Source organism: Pelodiscus sinensis, chromosome 14 (assembly GCF_052426305.1).
Source record: "Pelodiscus sinensis isolate ZL-2025 chromosome 14, ASM5242630v1, whole genome shotgun sequence".
NCBI lineage: Eukaryota > Metazoa > Chordata > Testudines > Trionychidae > Pelodiscus > Pelodiscus sinensis.
The window spans coordinates 43,951,779-43,973,857 of record NC_143065.1 but is presented as its reverse complement, the minus strand read 5'-3'; the positions used below and the strand labels follow the sequence as shown (position 1 = coordinate 43,973,857).

General features: G+C 48.7%; 1 protein-coding gene across 4 annotated transcripts in view; it reads left to right on the top strand.

Moving 5' to 3' along the window:
* Positions 1-17,420, top strand: part of ANP32A (acidic nuclear phosphoprotein 32 family member A) — a 29,749-nt gene extending 12,329 nt beyond the window's left edge. For all 4 annotated transcript variants that reach the window (XM_006132081.3, XM_025189188.3, XM_014578066.3 and 1 more), the window contains exons 2-7: positions 10,568-10,717; positions 10,865-10,987; positions 12,372-12,570; positions 14,026-14,123; positions 15,520-15,580; positions 16,086-17,420. In XM_006132081.3, coding sequence (XP_006132143.1) covers positions 10,568-10,717; positions 10,865-10,987; positions 12,372-12,570; positions 14,026-14,123; positions 15,520-15,580; positions 16,086-16,147 — 693 coding nt within the window. In that variant the 3' untranslated portion in view covers positions 16,148-17,420. The remainder of the gene's footprint in view (positions 1-10,567; positions 10,718-10,864; positions 10,988-12,371; positions 12,571-14,025; positions 14,124-15,519; positions 15,581-16,085) is intronic.
* Positions 17,421-22,079: the final 4,659 nt, after the last annotated feature.

Genomic DNA, 22,079 nt, shown 5'->3' with positions numbered 1-22,079 from the left:
CTCCAGAGAGGAAGTGTCCCATCCCGGTATGTAGCATTCTCTGCATTTGTGTTGCATAACAGTGACGAGGCCCTGTGCTAGGTAAGTGGCATGTCCACGGCCAGTTTTCTTAACCCTTCGTTTAAAACGTTTGTGGTATTTGCTGCTCAGGAGGTGACTGACGTTCGTTTCAGCTTGTCAATAGGCCTGGAGTCAAGCCTGGTTGAAATATTAAAATGATCACTTTTACCCTGACTCAAATGAAAACTTAATTGTCAAGAACATACTAATGTTTGGGGGGTAACCGTGGGCTGGGGAGAGGAGAGATTCCAAGTATCAGAAACCTTGGGAAAAGTTATTGACTTGTTCCCGGAATAGAAGATGTAGGGGTCACCCAATAAAATGAAGGAGCAGTTTTAAAACAAACACCAGTAAGGATTTCTTCACACAACACAGTCACCTTGTGGAACTCCTTGCCAGAGGAGGTTGGGAAGACCAGGACTTTAACAGGGTTCAAAAAAGAACTAGATACATTCATGGAGGTTAGGTCCATCAATGGCTAGTAGCCAGGATGGGTAGGAATGGTGTCCCTGGCCTTTGTTTGTTACAGGCTGGAAGCGGGTGACAGAAGAGGGATCCCTTGATTCTCTGTTCTGTCCGTGCCCTCTGGGGCGCCTGACATTGGCCACTGTCAGCAGACGGGTCACGGGGCTGGATGGATCTTTGGTCTGACCCAGTCTGGCCGTTCTTCTGTTCTTCCTGTATCTGTTAAAATGAAAGGAAGTGAGAAAAATCTCACTTAATCCATGCCCAGCTACGCCTCCTTTGAGATGGAAAGCGGAGTGATCCAGGGTTATCTCTCTCCCCTCCCCCAGTCTATTTATCACACCTTCTCCCTCCACGGAGGTGAAATGCCAGAGGCGGGAGGGGGTTATGGCGGAGTACACTGAGCCTGGCCATCCTGGAGTAGTAGAACAGTCGCTGGGAGGAGTGTGCTAGTGGGCACACATTATAACTGCCCTGTGGCCACGTGCGCTTGGCCAGGGGGCCACTGAGCCGTGCATAAAGGTGGTATAATGCCCCCTCCCACCTCGCCGTAGGAGTGCCAAGAAGAGCTGCTGCCCCTCTGAGGATCCACCCCTAAATGCCCGGTATTTTCCAAAAGGCGCGTACGTTGCCTGCGGCTTCTCTTTCGCTGGTGAAGAGAGAAAACAGCCTTTGCAGACCTCGCTGGGTTTCACGTTGGCTGCGGGTTTGGAGCAGGAAGTGCAGAGGTTTGCATAATTGCATCGAGTTTGCAAAGCTTCGTGGCAGCTGCAGCGTTAGTGCAGCCGGGTGAGCAGGCCGAGTACTCAAGCGTGTCTGGTTGCTGCATTCCAGCGCCTCTCTGAAGGGGGCACCCAGAAGAATTTGGTCCGTTCTGCCCGGGGGTCGAAGAAGAGTCATGGCCACACGGCGAATACTCGGCTCCAGGTTTTTGTCCCTGCCCCCTTATTTTCCTGCACAGTGCTTGGGCTACGTACCAGTGACGTCCTGTCCTGCTTTCATTATCCTCATGGGCCGCTTAACAGGATGCCCCGTCCCCCATCCAGCCAAAACTTCCGGCGTGTGCCCTTTTGCATGGACTAGATCGAAGGATGCGCCCTCTTGTTTGCGGCAGCAGTCGATCGCAGAGAACAGTTTGTAAATCGGGGTGAACGGGCGGGTGAGTTTCTGTCAGAGGATCCAGAGCCCCCAAGATCACTGATCCGCAACTGAGCAAGAAAGAAATCTCATTTGATAGCCTAAAAGGATGGGGGACCAGAAGTTGCTTTCTGGGCACCTTTGATGGTGAGTGATGCTGGGGCAGGGCTTCTGGCCAGCCCTGAAACTAGGAGGGGTATGTTCCTGCATTTGCGGGACAAATAGAGTTGGTGCAGCTGCCTCTAAGGCTGTTCTTTGTCATAGTTTTCCTCCCCCCCCCCCCCCTTCACCACTCATGGATGTAGAAAGCAAGCACGGGGCAGTGGGGGAGAGGAAGTGACACAACACACTTGCTAATGCCAGTAGGCCAAGCAGTAGCCAAGAGCTTTGTGGTACCATGTGAATGTGCTTTTCCCCCTTGTTGTATGGGTCGTGAGGCCATGTGGCATGGTGGCTGTTTCCTGCCCTAGGAGAGCCAAAGGAACAGGGTAGGAGTCAAGTGTGCGATGTCATGAGAATCTCTCAGGTCCCTGCCTCCAACATCAGTGGTGTGGTGGGGCTGAATTTGATCCAGGGCTTTCTACTCGTAAACTTGCCCTTTAACTTGCTAAAACGTGAGCCATAATGGTGCGGGTGTTGTAACGTCATTGATGTTGTTCTGGTAGTCTTGGTGGTCTGTTGTGGATTGTAATTCAGTGTGTCATCACTGGGGGAGCGCCGACTTGCCCACTGTGCTGCTCGCAGGCTCTTTGGAGCAGAGAAATTAACCACCTCTGTTAAGGTTTCTGTCACCCATGCAGAAAAGCGAGCCAGGAGAAAAATCATGGCAGGTAAAACGATGCAGAGCATGTGCTTGGGAGGGTCGCCGTGGAGCACTGTGCTGGTGTGGGCTGTCGTGAATGCAGAAACGAGAGTCGTCCTGCAGGGGGCACCGGGGCTACACGCCGAATGCCACGCAAGCAGTCCTGAGCCCAGCTTAATGCAGCCGGAATCCAGCGTTATAAGTCGTGCAAAGGGGGATGGACTCAAAAGCACGCAGGACTCAAAGGCACGGTGTTAGGCATGCAGAATGGACAGGCAGCAAGGGGATGTCAGTCTGGAACAGTCTGACCACCCCACCAAAGAGAGAAAGTGGAGCAGCCATAGAAAAAGAGCAAGGAGTCCAGGGTTCAAAGGAGGCAGGGGAGGAGGGCGCAGTGACCTGGTGATGGTTCTAGGGCAGCAGTTCTAATACTGTGGATTGCGAGCCCATCTGAATGCAGCCAAAGACCAAGGGTCAAATTACAGGCCCTGTGCCCGGGGCCGAACTCCTTGGGCTTTGGTTTGTCCCCCGGCCTGGGTGAGAGAGGCCAGGCGTTGGCTCCCCCCTCCAGGGGTCCTGCAGTAATTTTTGTTGTCAGAAGGGGTGTGCGCCCTGAAGTTGGAGGACCCCCGTTCTGGGTGACACCACAAAAGCTAGCCTCGGTACTAGCAAACCGCAGTGCAGCACACAAGCGGCCGTCGGTGCACAGCTAGGAAGCACCTGGCCTCGCAGGTGGCTGTTGGGCAGGCTGCAGAGGGAAAGAATGGGGAAATGGAACACCCAGAGCCGGCCCCGGGGATGTCGAGACGGCGATGAAGCATCAGAATCAGTTAGGGATCCGCGCACCTTGACAAGATGCGCAGGCAGCCGCAGACACTGCCCTGGCCCTCAAACGCCCCGAGATCCACGACACCACAGATCCCAACGTACCAGAGATGCTGAGGGAAAGGGTTGTCTTTGGTGGTCACAGCTGCCTGTGGCAAGCTGTTCTTGCATTGTTTCCCAGATTGCATCAACTTTTGAGGGGCGTGTAGCATGCTCGAACAGTGTTGCGCAATTTGTATCTGTCCCTCTGCTTAGACTGTTCTGGGGATCTCCCATCCAGTGTCCCCTGTAAACTGTGCGCTTTTGTGGCTGCTCAAGGGAGCTAATCGGCTGCTAAACTCCGCAACTAGGTTTTTGTGTCTGCTGGTGGTGCACATGCCTCGGTGCACATAAAATTATTCTGCACGTGGATGGAAAAGATCAGAGGGGCCACTGCTCCCGCCCTTCACGCCGCCATGTAAAAATGGTCTTTTAAAACTTACTTTCATTGTCTAGTTTGTACCTTTCCTCAAAGGCAGCGTCTGTCTTAGCTTGACTGAACTGCAGAGCTCCCGTCAGGCCGTATTGATTCAAATACGCTGGGGCAGTCTCCCATGTTCTCAGGTCTTAATGGGTAGGGCCCGTACATCCTGTTCTCAAGTGCAGGACACGCCCTGTAACGGGGGTTAGGGCCTGCGTGGGGAACGCAACCTCTCTAAAGTATCGGCTTTGTTTTGTGGGGCGGAAGCAAAAGGGGAGAAGGCCTGAGTGTGAAAACGAAGAGCGCGGTGGCCCACTCGGCGTGTTGTAATGGGAAGTGTGATGTGGTGCTTGGTCTGAGGCTGGTTTCCACAATGCTCGCCACGTTCTTTTTGGAAATAACTCCAGGCGAAAGGACGGAAAATAGGGATGTTAAAGTGGGCGTATTCAGGTAAGGATGTAACTGCTGAAATTTCCAGCAGTGACATGTGTACATGCAGGGGGAAGTGACGGTCCAGCACTTGGTTGGTGCGGCCCCGCCTCCCCCATGCCGCCACCCGTGTGTCAAAGTAGGGATGTGAAGGACTAGTCGACTGTCCGATTAGCAAATGCTTACCGGGGAGCTGACAGGCTGGTCGACTAGTCGCTTCCTGCCCCCTTGCTGCCTCTATCAGAAAGAGGCAGCGGGGGAGGCGCAGAGGTACTTCAAAGTGGGACTCTCCCACTGATCCCGGGCTTCACGTGGTGCTTTCGCCTTTGAAGTGTAGCAACATCCCATGGGGCTGTTGCTACACTTCAAAGGCAGAGGTGCCCTATCGACTATTTGACTGGTCAGTTACTCGATACTTAACATCCTTAAACACAATTGAACATCACCCTGTTACAGCCCAGTCCAGACAAAGACTCGCTGCTCTTTGGCCTGCTCAGCACCCGAAGGATGAGAGAAGAGACTCTTGGTTCCTCCTCTCTCTCTCAGCTTTAGACTTTAACGCCATTTCCCCCTTGACGTGGGTTGGAGGCCAGATCTCACCCCTAACTTGGATGCCAGCTCTTTCTCTCTGCCTGGACTCTCCCCCCTTGGGGCACAAGGCTGTGTTGTGGCGTTTGGTCTCTCTCTGACTTTTCCTTTGCCTTCACTGTTAGAAGGGAAAGATTCCTTTAAAGGTGGATCCCAAAACTACTTACTGCCCAATGGATAGAGCCATGTGTGGATACAAAATTGACATCTGCAAAAATCAATTGTGGCTCTCCACAGCCACAGATGCAGCTACTGGCAGATATGAAGTGGAGATAGCCACAGATTTGTAGGGTTCTGGATATAAAATTTATATCTGCACCTGCAAAAATGAGCCTTGGATATCCACATCCGTGGAGACAGGCGAAACAAGGATACCTCCAATCAAGGGAAAACCTAGGTGTCCAGTATAAGAGACTCTTGCTTGGATTAGAGTAAGTAGAGCCAGTGGAAAAGTAAGTTCATTTGTGAACTAAATGTAAAAACTTAGTTCAGGACTAGACAGAAGATTTTTAAGATTAGTTTGAAATGGCAGGAAGGACTAGATAGGTTGGAAGGATGTACCTGTTCAGACTAGAATTTCACTCAGTCACTGGTGGTACATCTACACAGTAGCATTATTTCGGAATAACGTAGTGCGCGTCTACACTACAAGCCTTCATTTTGAAATAATGTCGAGCTGGAGGACTTCTTACCCCGACTCCTGTAACCCTCATTTCACAAGGAGTAAGGGAAGTCGGAGGAAGAGTGCTCTTCCTTCGACTTCCTGCTGTGTAGACAGCGCCAAAAGCTGAATTAAGCTATTTCAACCTCAGCTACGCAATTGACGTAGCTCAGGTTGCGTGGCTGAATTTGATTTTTGTCCTGCTGTGTAGATGTACCTGGGTGAATTCTTTTTGATCAGTGCCATGTGATTATTTTGAAATGACCATCATTAACTACCACTTCCGTTTTCTATGTCTCTGCGTGTCGGCACCTCAAATCATTCAGCATCTACCAGTATTCTCACTCCTGTGTTGAAGCGAAGCTTCCATCACTGCTTTAGGAAGAAGTCTGGTTATTTGGGTGCGGGTTTCTACCAGTGTCCCCTGCACTTAGGCGGCCACCCAGCAAAGATTCAAATGCCGCCTACTGATTAGCAGAGGGCCCACAGCTGGCAGCATGTGTTTCTGCTGGTGGTGCACATTCACCATGCCTTGGTGCACAGAACAAAATTTATTCTGCACATGGATAGAAAAATTAGAGGGAACATTGATTTCTACTCCTGAATTTGTCTCTTCCCCCCCTCTACTTCTCCCGGTACTACCTAGGGCCCATGTGGTATCTTGAATTATTGTGGCAAAAGGGCATACCTACTGCATACTTCCGGGTTTGCTTTTTGCTCCTGCCTTCATTTCAGATGTTTGAACTGGACATTTTATATAAGCCATAATATCTAAAACTTATTAATAGACACTTCTGGACTGTGTGTGGATTCTTATGCAAAACTTGGACACTTCTTGATCATAATTCTTCTTTGGAGAGGGTTGGGAAAAGAGAAATTGCGTTTGATTATTTTCTTTACCCTGGAATCCCTTGTGTTACCAGGGCGCTCCCTTCACTCGGGCGGCGCCCCCTTGAATTCGGCACATGGGCTCCCTCCATGCCACGAATTCCACGTGATTCAACTAAAGTGGAGTTAGGTGTCTAGTACAGCTATTTTGATGCACCCGTGCGACTGCCTCACCCTTGACTTCACTTTCCCGCGGTGGCATTACAGCAATAGTCATTTTCAGCACCGCGATCATTTGCATAGTAACGGCCTCATGTATGCAAAGGGAAGGTTTCTCCATCTTCCTGACTCTGTGGTCTTGCAGACTCCCCTGGGACCTGCCCCCTTTACTTTTTAAAACGCACTGTTCTAAAGCAGTGGTTCTCCAAGTGTGGCCTGCGGGTCACTGGGGGGCCACAGCAGTCTTGCAGGTGGACTGTGGGCTCGGGGCTCCCCCCTGCAGCGGGGAGCCTGTGCTGGCGTGTCAGCCCCCTACCCCCTTCCAGCCGGCTTCCTGCTGCGGGGGGAAGAGGGACAAGCCTTGCAGGGGAAGGAAGTGGCTGCATGTGTTGCCGCTCTCCCTTACCCCCCCGGGGTGGGGGAACAGCAGCCCAGAAAACATCTCACCTGGAGGCTTTTCCCGCTGCTCCCATTGGCCGGAATCGCAGCCAATGGGAGCAGTGGGGTGCAGTGCCTGGGAGGCATGGAGCCAGGTAAAGTGTCCTCTAGCCTCCTGTGATGGCAAGTGAGGGAGCCCCCGGCCCTGCACGCTCATCCACAGCCAGAGTAACTCCACCAGCCAGTAGACTGGAAAGATTTTCTTGCTTCTCCACGGTACAGCCCAGCACAGGCTCGACATGGACAGAGGAGCCAAGGCAGACCAGACCTCCTTAGACCTCTTGGGAAAGGGGGTTCCCAGGCCCCTGAACCCCCCGCCCCCGGTACTGACTTAGTCTGTTTTCTTCATGCTTGCCCCAGCCAAGACTAAAGCAACCCCCAGCAACTGTTCCCCCAGGCAGCTCCGGCCCTGGCTCTGTTCAGATTCCACCACCTAGCCCAGGTGTCGGGCGGCTGGGCCGTGCCTACGCGCCGTCCCTCAGGGACCACCCCCCGCTGGGCCACACACAGACACCGTCTCTGCAGAGCAGCACAGGCCGGTAGGGGTCACACACAGCCACCGGTGAATGTCAAACCAGAGTGGATCCCGGGTCACAAGAGGGTACCGCCCCCCCCCCCCAACAACATCACATCTCCTTCTGCCTGGACCCCGCACCTTCATCTCTCTCCTGCCCCTTCCGGCCGAGACCCCGCCCCCTTGCCTGCTCCTGCCGCCCCTCTGCCACTCAGAGCCCGCCACTGAGGATGGTAGAAGGCGGGTAATTGGCTCATCGTGTAGTCGATAAGGGAAGGCGCTCAGGCCCTGCTCGCACCAGGCCTAGGGGCTGCCCCCCCGCAGCTCTGCATTTTAAATCTCATAAGAGCCGGGCTGGCTTTTATTCATTTAAAATGCAACGCCACAGTGGTCCAGGGCCCGGCGTGCGCCAGGCTTACTCTGTCCCATCTTGTGCTGGGTGGAGCAGCCCATGTTTGGGGGGGTCTCTGGGGAGGTGGGACTCGCCACGGACAGTGGCTGCTTCGTGGCAGGGGCCGCTTTCCACGGCAGCCCAGGCTGGCCACAAATACAGGCTGCTCCGCGGGATGCGAAGCAGCTTCTGTTCGCGGCAAGCGGGGCCTGCCACTGGTAGCCTCCCACACCCCTCCTTGTGCTGGACAGGCAGCACTGCGGAGACGGTGCTGGGGAGAACCAGCTTTCCCCTCCCTCTGACTCTGAGACTGAGGCAGCAAGATCAAGGGGAAAATGTGAGTACAGGCGACACCTGACTTACAACCGCCCGACTTACAACCCTCTGCATTTACAACCATTTTTTTCATGCACGATAGCTTCTAAACCCCCCCAATTTACGTCCGCCGCTCGCATTTACAACGGCGTACGCCGCAGACGCCGCACGTCCTCCCAAAACAGGAAACGCACACGGTCAGTCAGACTCACCCGTCTGCAGCTGCTGCTTGACCTACGTGCGTCTCTGCCACATTGCTCTTCACTTTTTGGTTATTTTTGTGCATTATTTGAATTATTTAGTTTCGTTTTCCTCCATTTCCATGGTCCATTTTGGTATTTTTAGGGTATGAAATGGGTTTCCAGGAACGGAAAATTGCGCCTATGGGAAATAAGGGCTCGACTTACAACGGTTCTCCAGGAACCAATTAGGTCGTAAATGTGGGGGTTGCCTGTAATCGACTCGACTACCGGATAAGCCTATTCAACGACTTGCGTCCATCCCTGCCCTCCACTCCCCAGTCCAGTCCGTCACCCAAGCTTCCAGCCAGACCTTCACTCCCCAGCCTGCTCCTGCACCCATTCTGTCATGATGGGTAGTTGGCTGGTGGTCTGTGGAAAGGTGTGTGAGCAGGGTGGGCCGCAGACCAAAACGTCTGAGAACTGCTCTTCTAAAGACAACTCAGACTCTGTCTCGCAGTTGGGGGATGTGAGTCTTGGAAGACCGTTCTACCTGCCCGCTCTTCCTGCCCCCAGAGTTTCAATGGTCTGTGGTCCCCCTAGGAGATGGAGATCACGCTGAGCTCTGCAATGCAGTCAGAAGGGTGTATTCCTCTCCCAGGGAGGGAGAACTTGCCTGGTGATGTGGGAGTGTTTGCGCTCTGATGCTGGCTAAGTGGGGGAGGATTTACTGCAGATTCCTAGCGGTAGCGGGTTACAGCGCGTGATGTGTATCCTGCTAGTGTTTCTGCCGGTGATGGACTGAGCGTGGTAAGGCTGCATTGGGGTTTGGGTTAAAAATGAACCGTTTTATTCTTTAATGGCTGTGGTGGGGCTTTTTGGATCATACGGGCGTCTGTGTTTCTGGAACGTTGAGCTGTGTCCTGTGAAAGTAGCACCTTTCTGTGGACTGCTTCTCAGCAAGGAACGCCCAGACCGATTTATCCCATCCACCCCTATGAGGTCCTGGCTGCAGCTGGAATGCCAGCTTTTGCTGAATGAGGTGGGGTCAGCATTTGTGAAAGCCCACGGGCAAATCCTGCATCCTCTTTTTCCTCCTCCTCCTGTTCCCCTCCCATCCACTACATGTGGACCATTAAGAAAAGATCAGTGCCCACTTGCGCTCTCTCCAGTATGGGCAAAGGGGAGGATGAGATAGAAGGGATGGAATCAATGTTCTCCCCCCCTGGCCTGCATCCATGTGTGGAATAAATTTAGTTGCACGCACTGAGGCATATGTGGATGTGCACCACCAGTAAAAACATGCTGCTGGCTGTGGACGCTCTGCCAATCAGCTGGGTAGCATTTGAAACTCTCCGGGCGGCCGTCCAAGGGCTCATCTTTCAGGGAACATTGGATGGGATCCGTACCCCATACGCTCAGGTGAGCCCAGGGGGAATCGGGTTCTATCCACTATAGCTTCCCATTCCAGAAGCATCAGAAGCCTGCCTTATAAACTCTATACGAAAAATCCATCTCTGTGGGGAAAATCTTGCTTTAGAACTGCCAAGCCCACAGAATATTGAGGCGGGGACTTCCAAGATTATATTGTGGAGTTACGATTACAGAGTCATGGACATCAGGTTCTCCCTAAAAACGTCGCTGTGCATAGCATTAGTCAGCCTGTTTCACTTCCCAGAAGATCTCTCTGCAGCCGGCAGTCTAAAATTAAAGTTTCCTTCTTTGAATAGCTTGTTGTAATACATTGAGATAATTTCTTAATGCAGAAAATGGTCTTTTAAATGACTGATGTCTTGCACTGACAAGCAAGAAGTTATCAGAGCTGGAGGCTCTTTAATGAAACCTTGAATATTCCACTCTATTGTTAAAATGTCTTGAGCAGTAACTTTGATGAACAGTGGTTGGGAGTTTTACTGGTAAATCATGTAAACTAGCATTAACGCAATCGAACTGGCTCTCGGTCATTTGCAGAATGCCATCAGCGTTCAGGTTTGCTTCATTTGTCCTTTAATAGGTATGTTTGTGAAATGTCGCTAAAATCTATTGTGAGATGTGAAGCTAGTATTGTAAACAGTACTTCATGTCAGAAGCTGGAAAGAACTTCTCTGGTGCAGCTGCAAAGCAGAAAAGCAAACTCTTGGGTGCGGTTCCATCGCTTCGGTTTTTTTTGTGCTTTCCTTGTGAAGAAAATGTTTGAACATTTATATGTCTGACTGGAGGATAAACACTTGAACACATTTGAATTTTGTCTTTCAGGTTAAAGAACTCGTTCTTGACAACTGTAGGTCAAATGAAGGCAAAATTGAAGGACTCACAGATGAGTTTGAAGAGCTGGAATTCTTAAGTACAATCAACGTAGGCCTAAGCTCAGTTGCAAACTTACCAAAGTTAAACAAACTTAAGAAGGTAAATAAAGAAGTGCCATGTGGAGTATTTCTCTTTTTTTGAATATTTTTTTTCGTGTGTAAGAACTTCCTCCTAACCAGCTCAGTTGTGTTGTGATAAAGGTTTCTTCTAAAACCTCCTGGGTTTTTTTTGTGTCTTAACTTCTAGCTCGAACTAAGCGATAACAGAATCTCAGGCGGACTGGAAGTATTGGCAGAAAAGTGTCCAAACCTCACGCATCTAAACCTAAGCGGCAACAAAATAAAAGACCTCAGTACAATAGAACCTCTGGTGAGTTAATGCAACAGCAAAAAGTGCTTTAAGCCCCTTTAGATTGGTGTAATGGGTCTTGCTAGGTCTAAACGCACAGGCTTCGTAGGTGAGTGTGGTTGTGAGCCTACTCACAGGGAAAAGCTTGTGGTGTTGGGTACTCAGACTCCATGGGCCTGGGGAAGATCGAGGCTGCTGCAATCGATTTTCCAGGGTTCAGTTTAGTGGGTCTAGTTAAGACCTGCTAAATCAAACTCAGAGGGTGCCCTTGTTGGTGCTCCTGCTCCTGCAAGGAGTAAGGGAAGCCGACAGGAGCATTTGCTCCCATCAGCCTCCCGTTGTGGGGACAGCAGGGAAACTTGAATCAAGGTACGTCGACTCCGGCTACGTATTTAATATAGCGAGAGTTGTGTGTCTTGATTTGACCTTCCCCTTTAGTGTAGACTTGGCCTGAGGCAGGCAATGATACATTGGGCTGGGTGTGTGCAATAAAGCCTCCCTCTAGTGGCCAGTCCTCATCAGATAGTGAGTACATGTCCATAGAGGGAGGTGGGGCACCGGCAGAAGTGGAGGAGATGGGTAGGGTTTAGGGGGATTTGTAGTGGGATATGGGGTCCTTAGAGCAGCTCTGCTACAGTCAGTAGCAACCTCAGGTTGCTCTCTGGTGGCTGTATGCTGGGCTATGCCATAAGTTGTGTTGGTTGGCTCAGTCCGGTGCCTAGTGGACGTTTTTTTGGCACCCCAGTCCTCTTCCCGTTTGTGTTTAATCCTAATTAGCACACCTGCTCCTTAAAGAACACCCACGTTCTGGAAAGGGCCAACGTTACCTTGTGCTACGGTCTCCGCGCCAAAAATGATGCCATCGATCCACGGGAGAGCGGATGTGGCAGGGGGAGGGGTAAAATGGGGGAGATAAGCCATGGAATGTGCCCCTCAGCCCCACCTCTCCAATGAACAAAGTTTTGCTGATGTCCCCCATTTGGAAATCTGCGGGCTGTTCCCATCTCTTCCATGTCCTGTGCTGCCCCAAGGGTATATCTGGCCTCGCTCTGCCAGCCTAATCTTATAACGACCCCCCTCTTTTCCTGTTGGACCCCTTCATAGCTCTTGTTTTCATGGCACTGCAACGGTTTCAGAACACAGCCCGCTGCCCTTCACCTCATGCCCTTATAATACCGTTTGGCACGATGTCTAGGAATCCTGCTGTAAAATCCGGGGCCGTGGCAGGCTCTCTCACCAAGCCTTCGCTCTTCTTATCCCATTACTATCGTTCAATTCTCACGCGCTCCTGCCGATATCTGTCCCGTTTGCGCGTTAACGGGCAGCGCTTCAGTCTGTAAAGCGCACTCCCAAGACGAGTCTCTGAGGGGGCCTCTGCTTTTTTTTTTTTTTTTCCTACTTCCAGAAAAAATTAGAAAACCTGAAGAGTTTAGATCTGTTCAATTGCGAGGTCACCAACTTGAACGACTACCGAGAAAATGTCTTCAAACTCCTCCCCCAACTCACATATCTCGACGGCTATGACCGGGATGACAAAGAGGCCCCAGATTCCGACGCAGAGGGCTACGTGGAGGGCCTGGATGATGAAGAGGAGGATGAAGACGGTATGTTACTGGCTCCATGTAGCACGTTTGAGGTGGTAGCCAACTGATGTGCATGCTTCTCGCTCCTCCATAAGCAGCCCCGACCCCCAGTTCCCTGGCTTTTGTAGATCAGAAAGTACCTCGGGTTCCTCCTTAGAGACTGAGGGAAAACTAGACTTGGCTAGCTCAGGCGGTACCCAGTGCTTATCTTCAATCCGAGTACGGGGAGGTCTGGCCAGAGGGAGACCGAGACAAGCGTTTGGGCAGCAAATGGGAAGAGGCGAAACAGAGGGGAAGGCAACAGGAGGGAGACACTGATAAGAGAAGCCGAAAGCGCATGCACCTTGCTCTCCGTCTTCCGAGCCTTTTACAGTGAGGCGGTAACAAGGCATTTTCCCCAGTTCCAGTGGAGGAAGCAGTGGGGAATGAAAAGTGGTGGGGAGAAGCTAACCACGCCCCGCTGGTAAAGACTGAGGGGGCAGGCCCTCAGAAAGGAGGGAGGGTCAGAGACTGCCAGTGGAAGAAGGGAACAGAAGCCGAACAAGCACGTGAGGCTGAGGTGCTGGCTAATAGGACAGTGTAAGGCTAACTGTGACTGAAAGAGCTCAGGGGAGCCAGGAAGGCCCATGTTGACGTTTTCCGGGGGCCAGCATGGCCAGAGAAGCCGAGAGCTATTTCTGTTCACGTTTGGAAAGCTCACGTGCCCATTTTCCTGGGGGGGTCGCGTCCCATTCGGCTCCCCCCCCCCCCCTGCAGTCCGAGGTACGCAGTCAGTTGGGCGCGCGTCAGGCTGGGCTTGGGGAATTTTCTAGACTCTTCAAACCAAGCCGAAAAGCGAAGCGCACGGAACAGCTGGACTCACGCTTCCTCCGTGGGTGCGGATTGTGTTGTGCTGGGTGAACTGGCGGGGGGCCCAGTGGAAACGCAGGCCCGAGTGGAAAGGCTTTCACTTGCGCCTCCAGAATTCATGCTGGGTGCTGGGTTAGTGCTATTCACGTTGCTCTTGCAGGGACTGAACGGCCGTGGGGGGCGGGACTTTCTCCTCACCAGGGCAGGCCGAGGCTGCTACTCACAGCTCTTTTCCTCCCCGGATGTAAGGAGCAAGCGGGAGGGTAGAGTGTGTGGGTCAGGCTGTGATGCTGGGGAGCCCGCTGGCAGCATTACGGGAAGCTGCTGTAAATTAGAGCAGCCCCAAGTCTGCTCTGACCTATGCCCAGGTCTCCTATCCTCCCCCAACAGATCAGTATCTGGCAGGCGCCCCGGTGGTGTTAAGCCACAGTCGCACCGCCCTGTGCAGGATTCGCTCCGGTCTCCTACTTTGCGCCTGGAAAAGCAACAGGCTAGATTCTGCCTTCAAGCAGAACTTGTGTGCGTCCCTTTTCCATCAATAGGAAAGCAGGATTTGGCTGGTCGTGTTTGGAAACTAGGTTTCCTGTAGACAGTTAACTGAGTTGATAGTCTTGCTTGCCTGTGCAGAAGAGGAGTACGATGAAGATGCTCAAGTAGTAGAAGATGAAGAGGAGGATGAGGAGGAGGAAGAAGGAGAAGAGGAGGATGTGAGCGGGGAAGAGGAGGTAAGGATTCATGGCAGACCTTGAGTGGCAGGGAATATCTGCCGTGCAGGTATTTGGACCTGGCGCAGTGTAAACCACAGCACAGCTTTTGTGTTTTTAAGTGCACTTTTTTTCATCCATCTAAGAAGCCGTGAAAGTAAGTGGGGGCAGGTTTTGAAGAGTATCTGCCTGTGAGCCAGCTGCCCTCTAGTGACCATGGACAAATCATTCAACTTATTTGGATCAGGTTGAAAACAGATGTACCTTTCAGCAGCTCTGCCAGCACCAGCCCCGGAGCTAGCTGTTTGTCACACGCAGCCTGTTCAAAGCTGGAGTCGAAGTTTCTTGTAAACCGTTGAGAAAAAGACCATGTCTCCAAAAACAAATGCTGAAAAAACAAACCCAGAATTGCACAATGCTACTCATTTAAGTCACACTCTTAGTCAGAGCATGTATTTGAGAATAAGATTGCTCTGAAAGTGGAAAACAGAAGGTGGGGGTGTTCGTCAGTGGCATGTATCTAAAAATAAAAAGGTGCCAATTTTTATAATATAGAGATTTGTTCCCTAAGTCTAACTTCAGAGAGATCGAATGCGTAAAACAGAAAACGCAGCAGGGTGTGGTTCCTGCAACGGACGTCTCTCTCCCCTTCTCCCCCCCTTCCTGCCCTCTTCTCCGTCACCGTGGCTTCCCCTCCTTTGCTGAAGTATTAACAGAAGTGATGAGGTCCTGTGTTCCAAGTGTGTAACTCTGGAATGCTTCTAACGACCCTTGAGGCATGATTTACACTTGTGAGCTTAAAGTGCCACAGTGGCAGTGTGGTCACAGCACCAGCGCTGGAAGAGAGCTCTCAGTGCGCTAGGATAACCATCTCTGAGGGGGACTAGCTAACAGCGCAGGGCACCTGTTTACACTGGCGCTATACAGCGCTGTAACTTGCTGCGCTCAAGGGCAGGGAGGTCTTGTCACACCCTGAGCGAGAAAGTTGCAGTGCAGTAAAGTGGCCGTGCGGACAAGCCCTTGGTGTGGTGTTATGTTTGCCCAGCTAGGCCCTCACCTCGTTGAAGTGAGTGGAAGTTTTGCCCCTGACGTCACTGCACTCATGAGTTAAATGTTTGCGTTTCCGTATCCATGTGGCTTTTAAAACGAGGCAGTGGGAAGATTGGTTTCTTCTTTGAGAGGGGGGCAGAATTTTAAATGAAATGGGGTCATATGGCGACTCTTGAGTCCTGTTGTGAAGAGGCATCCAGAATCCAGGAAGGCATTTTAGAGAATCAACTTGCAGTCTTCTGCGGGAGTGGAGGGAAGATGCCTTTCCAGAATTTGCTCAATGTCAAGAAACTGTTGTTGAGTTATGCTGATTGGGGAAGGTGTCGGGCACTGATCTTTTTGTGACTTTTTTTTTTCCCCCCTGTAGGAAGATGAAGAAGGTTATAATGATGGTGAAGTAGATGATGAGGATGAAGAAGAAGAAGTCGGTATGGCAATAATGCAAACTTTAATACTGAACAAAAGTAGTAATGTACTCTTTTCTAAAAGCAGAATTGCAAGTACCTAAAAGAGTGTTATAAAAAGGAGGAAGAAAAATTGTTCTCCTTGGGGTTTGATGACGGGACAAGAAGCAATGGGCTTAAATTGCAGCAAAGGCGGTTGAGGTTGGACATTAGGAAAAACTTCCTGACTCTCAGGGTGGTTAAACACTGGAATAAATTGCCTGGGGAAAGTGGGGGTGGAGGGGTTGTGGAATCACCATCTTCGGAGATATTTAAGAGCGAATTAGACAGGCATCTATCAGGGACGATCAGATGGTGCTTGGTCCAGCCGTGAGTGCAGGGGACTGGACTCAATGACCTCTCGAGGTCCCTTCCCTTTCTAGGATTCTGTGATGCTGTTGTGGGGCTAAGCCAGCTCTTCAGGTAGCAGTTTGTAGGAATTGCTTGTGTTTGTGGTCATGCTGTGACGCAACCCATGTTTATTTTGCAGATGAAGAAAGAGGGCAGAAGAGAAAACGAGAGCCTGAAGACGAGGGCGACGAAGATGATTAAACTGAATAACCTATTTTGAAAGTTTCTTATTGTGATTTGACTGTTTTTACCTTGTATTTCCCCCTCCCTCCCCGACTTTATTTTTTTTCTGATTGTAATGTTGCTGTGGGAATGAGAGGGAAAAGCGGATTGGGTGGGCGAGGGAATAAAATACTATTTTTACTGCCACTCCTACTTTTCATTTTTAAAATTTTTCTTTTTGTCCCTTTTTAGTTCCTGTGAATGCAATAGTAAGTATAAACCAAGTGGCAATTTGTTTCTTATTATTGGAGTGGATAGTTTTGACATCTTAAACTTAAGCTCAGTAGAGGATATCCAAAATAGACCTAGTCTGTTTTGAGACAGCTCCCGTTGTCGGGATTTACCATCTCTGCCAGTCACTAAGAATATTGTAAGCAGTTTTTGGGGGATGCTGCAGATGTAGGCAAAGCATCCGGTCCACAGCAACAGGTGTGAGAATGGCATCTTGATAAAAGTGATTTCTTTGTTGCCTGTTTGTGAATGACTGCCATTTTCAGCCAATGCTTTTTCCCTGCTTCTGTAGGTAACTCTTCTTTTGCTGTTTGTAAATAGTGACCAAACGTGTTCTTTTGGGTTTTTTGTTTTTCTTTTGTTGAGTTCTTTTGGATCTGGTTTATGGGGTGATGACTTTGCAATCCCCCTCTGTGTGTTGTGGTTTTGGGGGTTTTTTTTTTCTTTCTGTTTTGGTTCTTTTTGTCTGGGGTTCAGCCAATACACTGAAAATGGCAGGCATTTAAATATATATATAAATATATATAAAAAGTGTTCCTAATTCCTGAGTTACTAGTGAAATGAATTTGACAATTGTAATAAAAAAATGTTTCAACCCTTTTAAATAAGGTGTGTACTATTTTGGTCTGTAATATAGAACAACACTTAGTCAATTTTAAGTGATGAGAAACGACTTCCACTTGTGCTATATACTTTGAAAATTTTTACAAACCTAAATACGGGAGACAGTACAGCATGTAGTGTAGAAGGTTTCTTTTCATACACGCAAGCACGAAATACTAATACAAAATTGTATTTTCTTACCTAGTGGAAGTCAGTAAAATGACTGAAAATACCTAGTGAATGTACAGTTTTACTTTCATATCCCTCTTTAAAATAGCTTTAGAAGTGACTTGTATTTCCTAGTCAATATTTCATCTGTATAAATACATTTGCAAGTTTTTTTTTCCCAGAAGAGCCAAACTTTGAGTTTTATGTCTGTTTGTCATTGATGAATTTCAATAAATCTTTTTATACAATTTTTTTTTTTGTGGCTTATTTGAGTAACATAGGCCACTGCGAATGAACTGCATACCTTTTTAAAAAGGCATTTCATGGTAATCTATTATGTTGAATTCCCTGGTATTTTTAGTAGTCGCTTGATACGTTTTCTTCTATAAATTGCTCTAAGTCATGGTTGGGTGAAAGCAAGGAAGATATCTCCAGTTTAAAAGAAATGGCGGTATGCTATCTCTCTTTCACAACGTTTAAATTGCCAATAAGGTGACTCTTATACTTTAGCATGTTAATTTTTGCTATCAGTGGTCTGTCCTCACCATATTAACTCAAGCCCAAGAGAGAGAGCCTTTGGCTTTCTACTGATTGTTTTAGTTACCAGGGCTTTACGTGTTAGTTGCTAGGCTAGTCTGTTTAGCAATATTGGTGTGGTTTTTGTTTGCTGATGAACGAGATGACGGTTCCTAGAGGTCGTCCTTTGTTTCTTATTGGAGATCCAAAGCAAAATCTCCTTGTTTTCCTTTTTTGAGTAACTAGTTCTGTACCATAGATGCATGGTGTACAATATTCATAAAAGGGGTACACACAGAACTATATAAGATACGGAAGAGCGCACGCACCCACTCAATCCCTGGCCTGTAAGAATGCTGGTTGCATTATGTACCTGTGTATTCGCAGGTGGACAACTACATTAGTTACAGCATTTGTTTGCAAGGTGCTTTTTAAAGTACGTGAAAGTAGAAGTGAATATGATCTACGTATTGTAAGTAAAATTGGTAAGTTTAAGGGCCACATCTCTCCAACCAGAGTAGTTGTTAGAAGGTTTAACTAAGGTTACAGCTACATTACAGCGGGGATCTAGCCTCTGACATCGATCCACCGGCAGTTGATTGAGAAGGTCTTGTGAAGACCCCCCAGATCTACCGCAGATCACTCTGCAGTTGACGCCTCTGTTCTACTCCCGCCGAGAAGAATAAGTTGACGAGAGTATTTCCATCTCCTCCCTGCGATAACTCGACCTAAGATACATCGACTCCAGCTACGTTATTCATATGGCTGGAGATGCAAACCTGAGGTTAACTTTCTGCAGCAGTGTAGACATAGGCTAACAAACACCAAGTGCTTCCAGAACCTTATCTCCAGTAGATCTGCTGTCTCTAACACCAGATAGACAATCGGTGGGGATACTTGTATTAAGTTCCCTATTGTAGATATGGCCTTACATCAGTGGAGCAGAATCTGGTCTGTTACCATTCTTCTAAAACTAATAGCCTTCCTATAGGCTGTTTATGATGGAACAAACTTATGGGAGTTATCTGGAAGCACAGTTTATAAAGCGTAATAGGACTTAAGTCACTGTTTTGTTTATTCTACTAGTAGTCTCAGTGTGCCTCTGGTGGCTCATATGCCAGAGGAATGCATTGCATGGACACCCCCATAAAGTAAACATGGACCGAGATGATTATTCATGTTGCTTGGGACTGTGCTATTACATTATTTATTTATTATACATCTAGGCTACGTCTAGACTGGCATGATTTTCCAGAAATGCTTTTAACGGAAAAGTTTTCCGTTAAAAGCATTTTTGGAAAAGTGCGTCTAGATTGGCACGGATGCTTTTCCGCAAAAGCACTTTTTGCAGAAAAGCGTCCGTGGCCAATCTAGACGCGCTTTTCCGCAAAAAAGCCCCGATCGCCATTTTCACGATCAGGGCTTTTTTGCGGAAAACAAATCTCAGCTGTCTACACTGGCCCTTTTGCGCAAAAGGGACTTTTGCCTGAACGGGAGCAGCATAGTATTTCCGCAAGAAGCACTGATTTCTTATAGTAGGAAGTCAGTGCTTTTGCGGAAATTCAAGCGCCCAGTGTAGACAGCTGGCAAGTTTTTCCAGAAAAGCGGCTAATTTTCTGGAAAAACTGGCCAGTCCAGACACAGCCCTGTTGTGTTCCCTCCCTCTGGGGCATCGGGTATTGGTCACTGTGGGCAGACAGGACACTGGGCTAGATGGATCTTTGGTCTCACCCAGTCTGGCCGCTCTTATGACTTGACCCAATGTCCGTGGAAAAGCTACAGTCCATACCTCACATCAGATGCAGATCTCTTTCATCTTTCATCGAAGGCTTCTCTGCAGTTGCTTGGGACTGTGCTATTACATTATTTATTTTTATACATCTAATGTCCTGTGGAGCAGAGACTTTGCGAGAGACGTCCTATCATTGCAATGTGTACCTGTGTCTAGCCAGGGAGTGGTGCAATGAAAACTGCAGTTGAAAAATGTCCTTGTGTTCCATGGACAAGAATATAAAATAGTGATGAAAATAATCCATCTGCTCTATAGCAGCAACTTTGAAAATCTAATTCTTTAAAAAAAATGTTTCAGGGTTGGCGACTTATCTCAAGGTTCATGATGTTAATTAAATGGACAATTTGTTTTACGGTTGTCTAAGCCGTGTCTCTCAACCATTTTTTAAATTAAGTACCTCTTTAAAAAAATCATAAGTACCTCCGGTACCTACAGTTTTCAGACACACACTTTTTTTCTATCATTGCAACACATTTGTTTACACAACTTAATGGTAGTCGGGCGGGTGAAGAAATTTCTGGGTGTAAAAAGTACTCCAATAATAAAGCACTGTGAAACTTAAAACAAAAATTCAGTTTTTTTCCAAATTTCAGTTGTTGTACCTCTCAGATGTCTCACGCTTACCACTGGTTGAGAAACACTGGTCTAGTGGAATATTGTAGCACTCACCCACCCAGCAGTACTAGGATCTACACTGCTGATGATCTTAGTTTTATGAAACCCTAAACGACCAAGCAGAGCTAGGATTTAGTTTTAGGTTTATGTAGTGCACAGAAAGAAAACAAAGCCCGCATTCTCGATCCTGCAGAGGTATGCACCTATTACAACAGCAATTATTGCATGTTCTGTCTGGGGTCTTAATCGAATAATGACTTGGTCGTTCATATTTCTGGTAGCCTCCAAAGAACACTTTCTTGCTTTTTGTTAATGCTTTCTTGTGGTTGGATTACGAATGCCAGATGGAACTGTTAGATCAAGTCTGACTTGTAGATCACAGGGCTTTAAACTTTATGGAGTTACCCCTGTATTGAGCCCTATCACGTGTTCGGACTACAGCCTGTCTTTCATAAAGGCATCCAGTCTTGTTTTGAAGACACTAACCGATGGAGAATCCAGCACTTTCCTTGGTAGTTTAAGAGCATAAGAACAGCCAGAGTGGGTGAGACCAAAGGTCCATTTAGCCCAATGTCCTACCTTCCCGTAGTGACCAATGCCCGGTGCCCCAGGGGGAATGAAGAGAATAGGGAATCGTCTAGTGATCACCCGTTGGATGATTTGGACTCTTATTAAAATCTTGTCTGTTTAGTGATGCCCCAGGGCCTCAACTGGTGTTGCACTTCAGCCAGAAAGCAGAACAGCTCGGTCCCCACTAGCTTGGCCTGTGTGCAGGACAGTTGTCTGACCTCACCTACTGGGCGAAAAAGGCATTTATTTCTAAGCTTTGTGTTCTCTCTACATAGCTGCTGCTGTTGGTTTTGTTTTTAATTTGTACTTCAATAGAAATGGATCGTTCTGTGCTGAAACTTGGAACTCTTGAGCAACCAAGAAGTCAGATTGGTGAAGAAACAGCGAGACTGTGTGTGTGTTCACACCCCGCAAAACCGAGCAACAACATTGAAAACGTTTAATAGCTGAGAATCATTTTTAAATGCCTAGCCATTTCCCATTCTTTATGCTGCCCGTGCTCTGCTTTTAGCTATTGAGTTTCATGCTGTACACTAGACCTATCATTGCATTAATATATTGGGGAGATGCATCACACACACGCATTGACCATGCGGGCGGTAGGGTTGATGGGCTGAGAGCAGCCATTTCAGCATGGAAGTGAAAGACTTTATCAGTGTTTGGCCAGCACTGAATGGAGGACTGTTTAGTTACTTAGTTAGTGAGAGCAGTTTTCAACTATCTAAAAGAGAGTTACAAGGAGGAGGGAGAAAAATTATTTTCTTGGCCTCTGAGGATAGGACAAGAAGCACTGGGCTTAAACTGCAGCAAGGGAGGTTTAGGTTGGACATTAGGAAAAACTTCCTACCTGTCAGGGTGGTAAAACACTGGAATAAATTGCCTAGGAAGGTTGTGGAATCTCCATCACTGGAGATATTTTAGAGCAGGTTGGACAGACACCTGTTAGGGATGGTCTATGGTGCTTGGTCCTGCTGTGAGGGCAGGGGCCTGGACCTGATCTCTCATGGTCCCTTTCAGTTCTAGTGTTCTAGGATTTGTATGCGCCTGGGTTGCCACGAACAGCGAACAGACAACCCAGTCCCTGAAGAGTTTCCAGTGCAAGGTGCAGAATTGCCTTTTCAGTTGAACGCAACCCTTTCTAAGGTTACTCGGATCTTGACAAGCGGCTGGTGACTCGCCTCTCGCTGAGCCCCTCTCCACACCAAGCTGTGGAGGCTGAAGACCTTTGGCATCAGCGGCTGTGCTTCAATGTGAGATATTTTAATTGTAACGCTTGTGGCCAACGTGGTTCTAACAACTGCCGTGGGCTGAGAAAAGCTGGGATTCCAGCAGCGCCTTCTTGCAAAAGATTTTGCACAGAGCCTCAGAAGCAAGGCTCTGATCATGAAAAGTTCCTGCTATTTCCTGGCGGTTCTG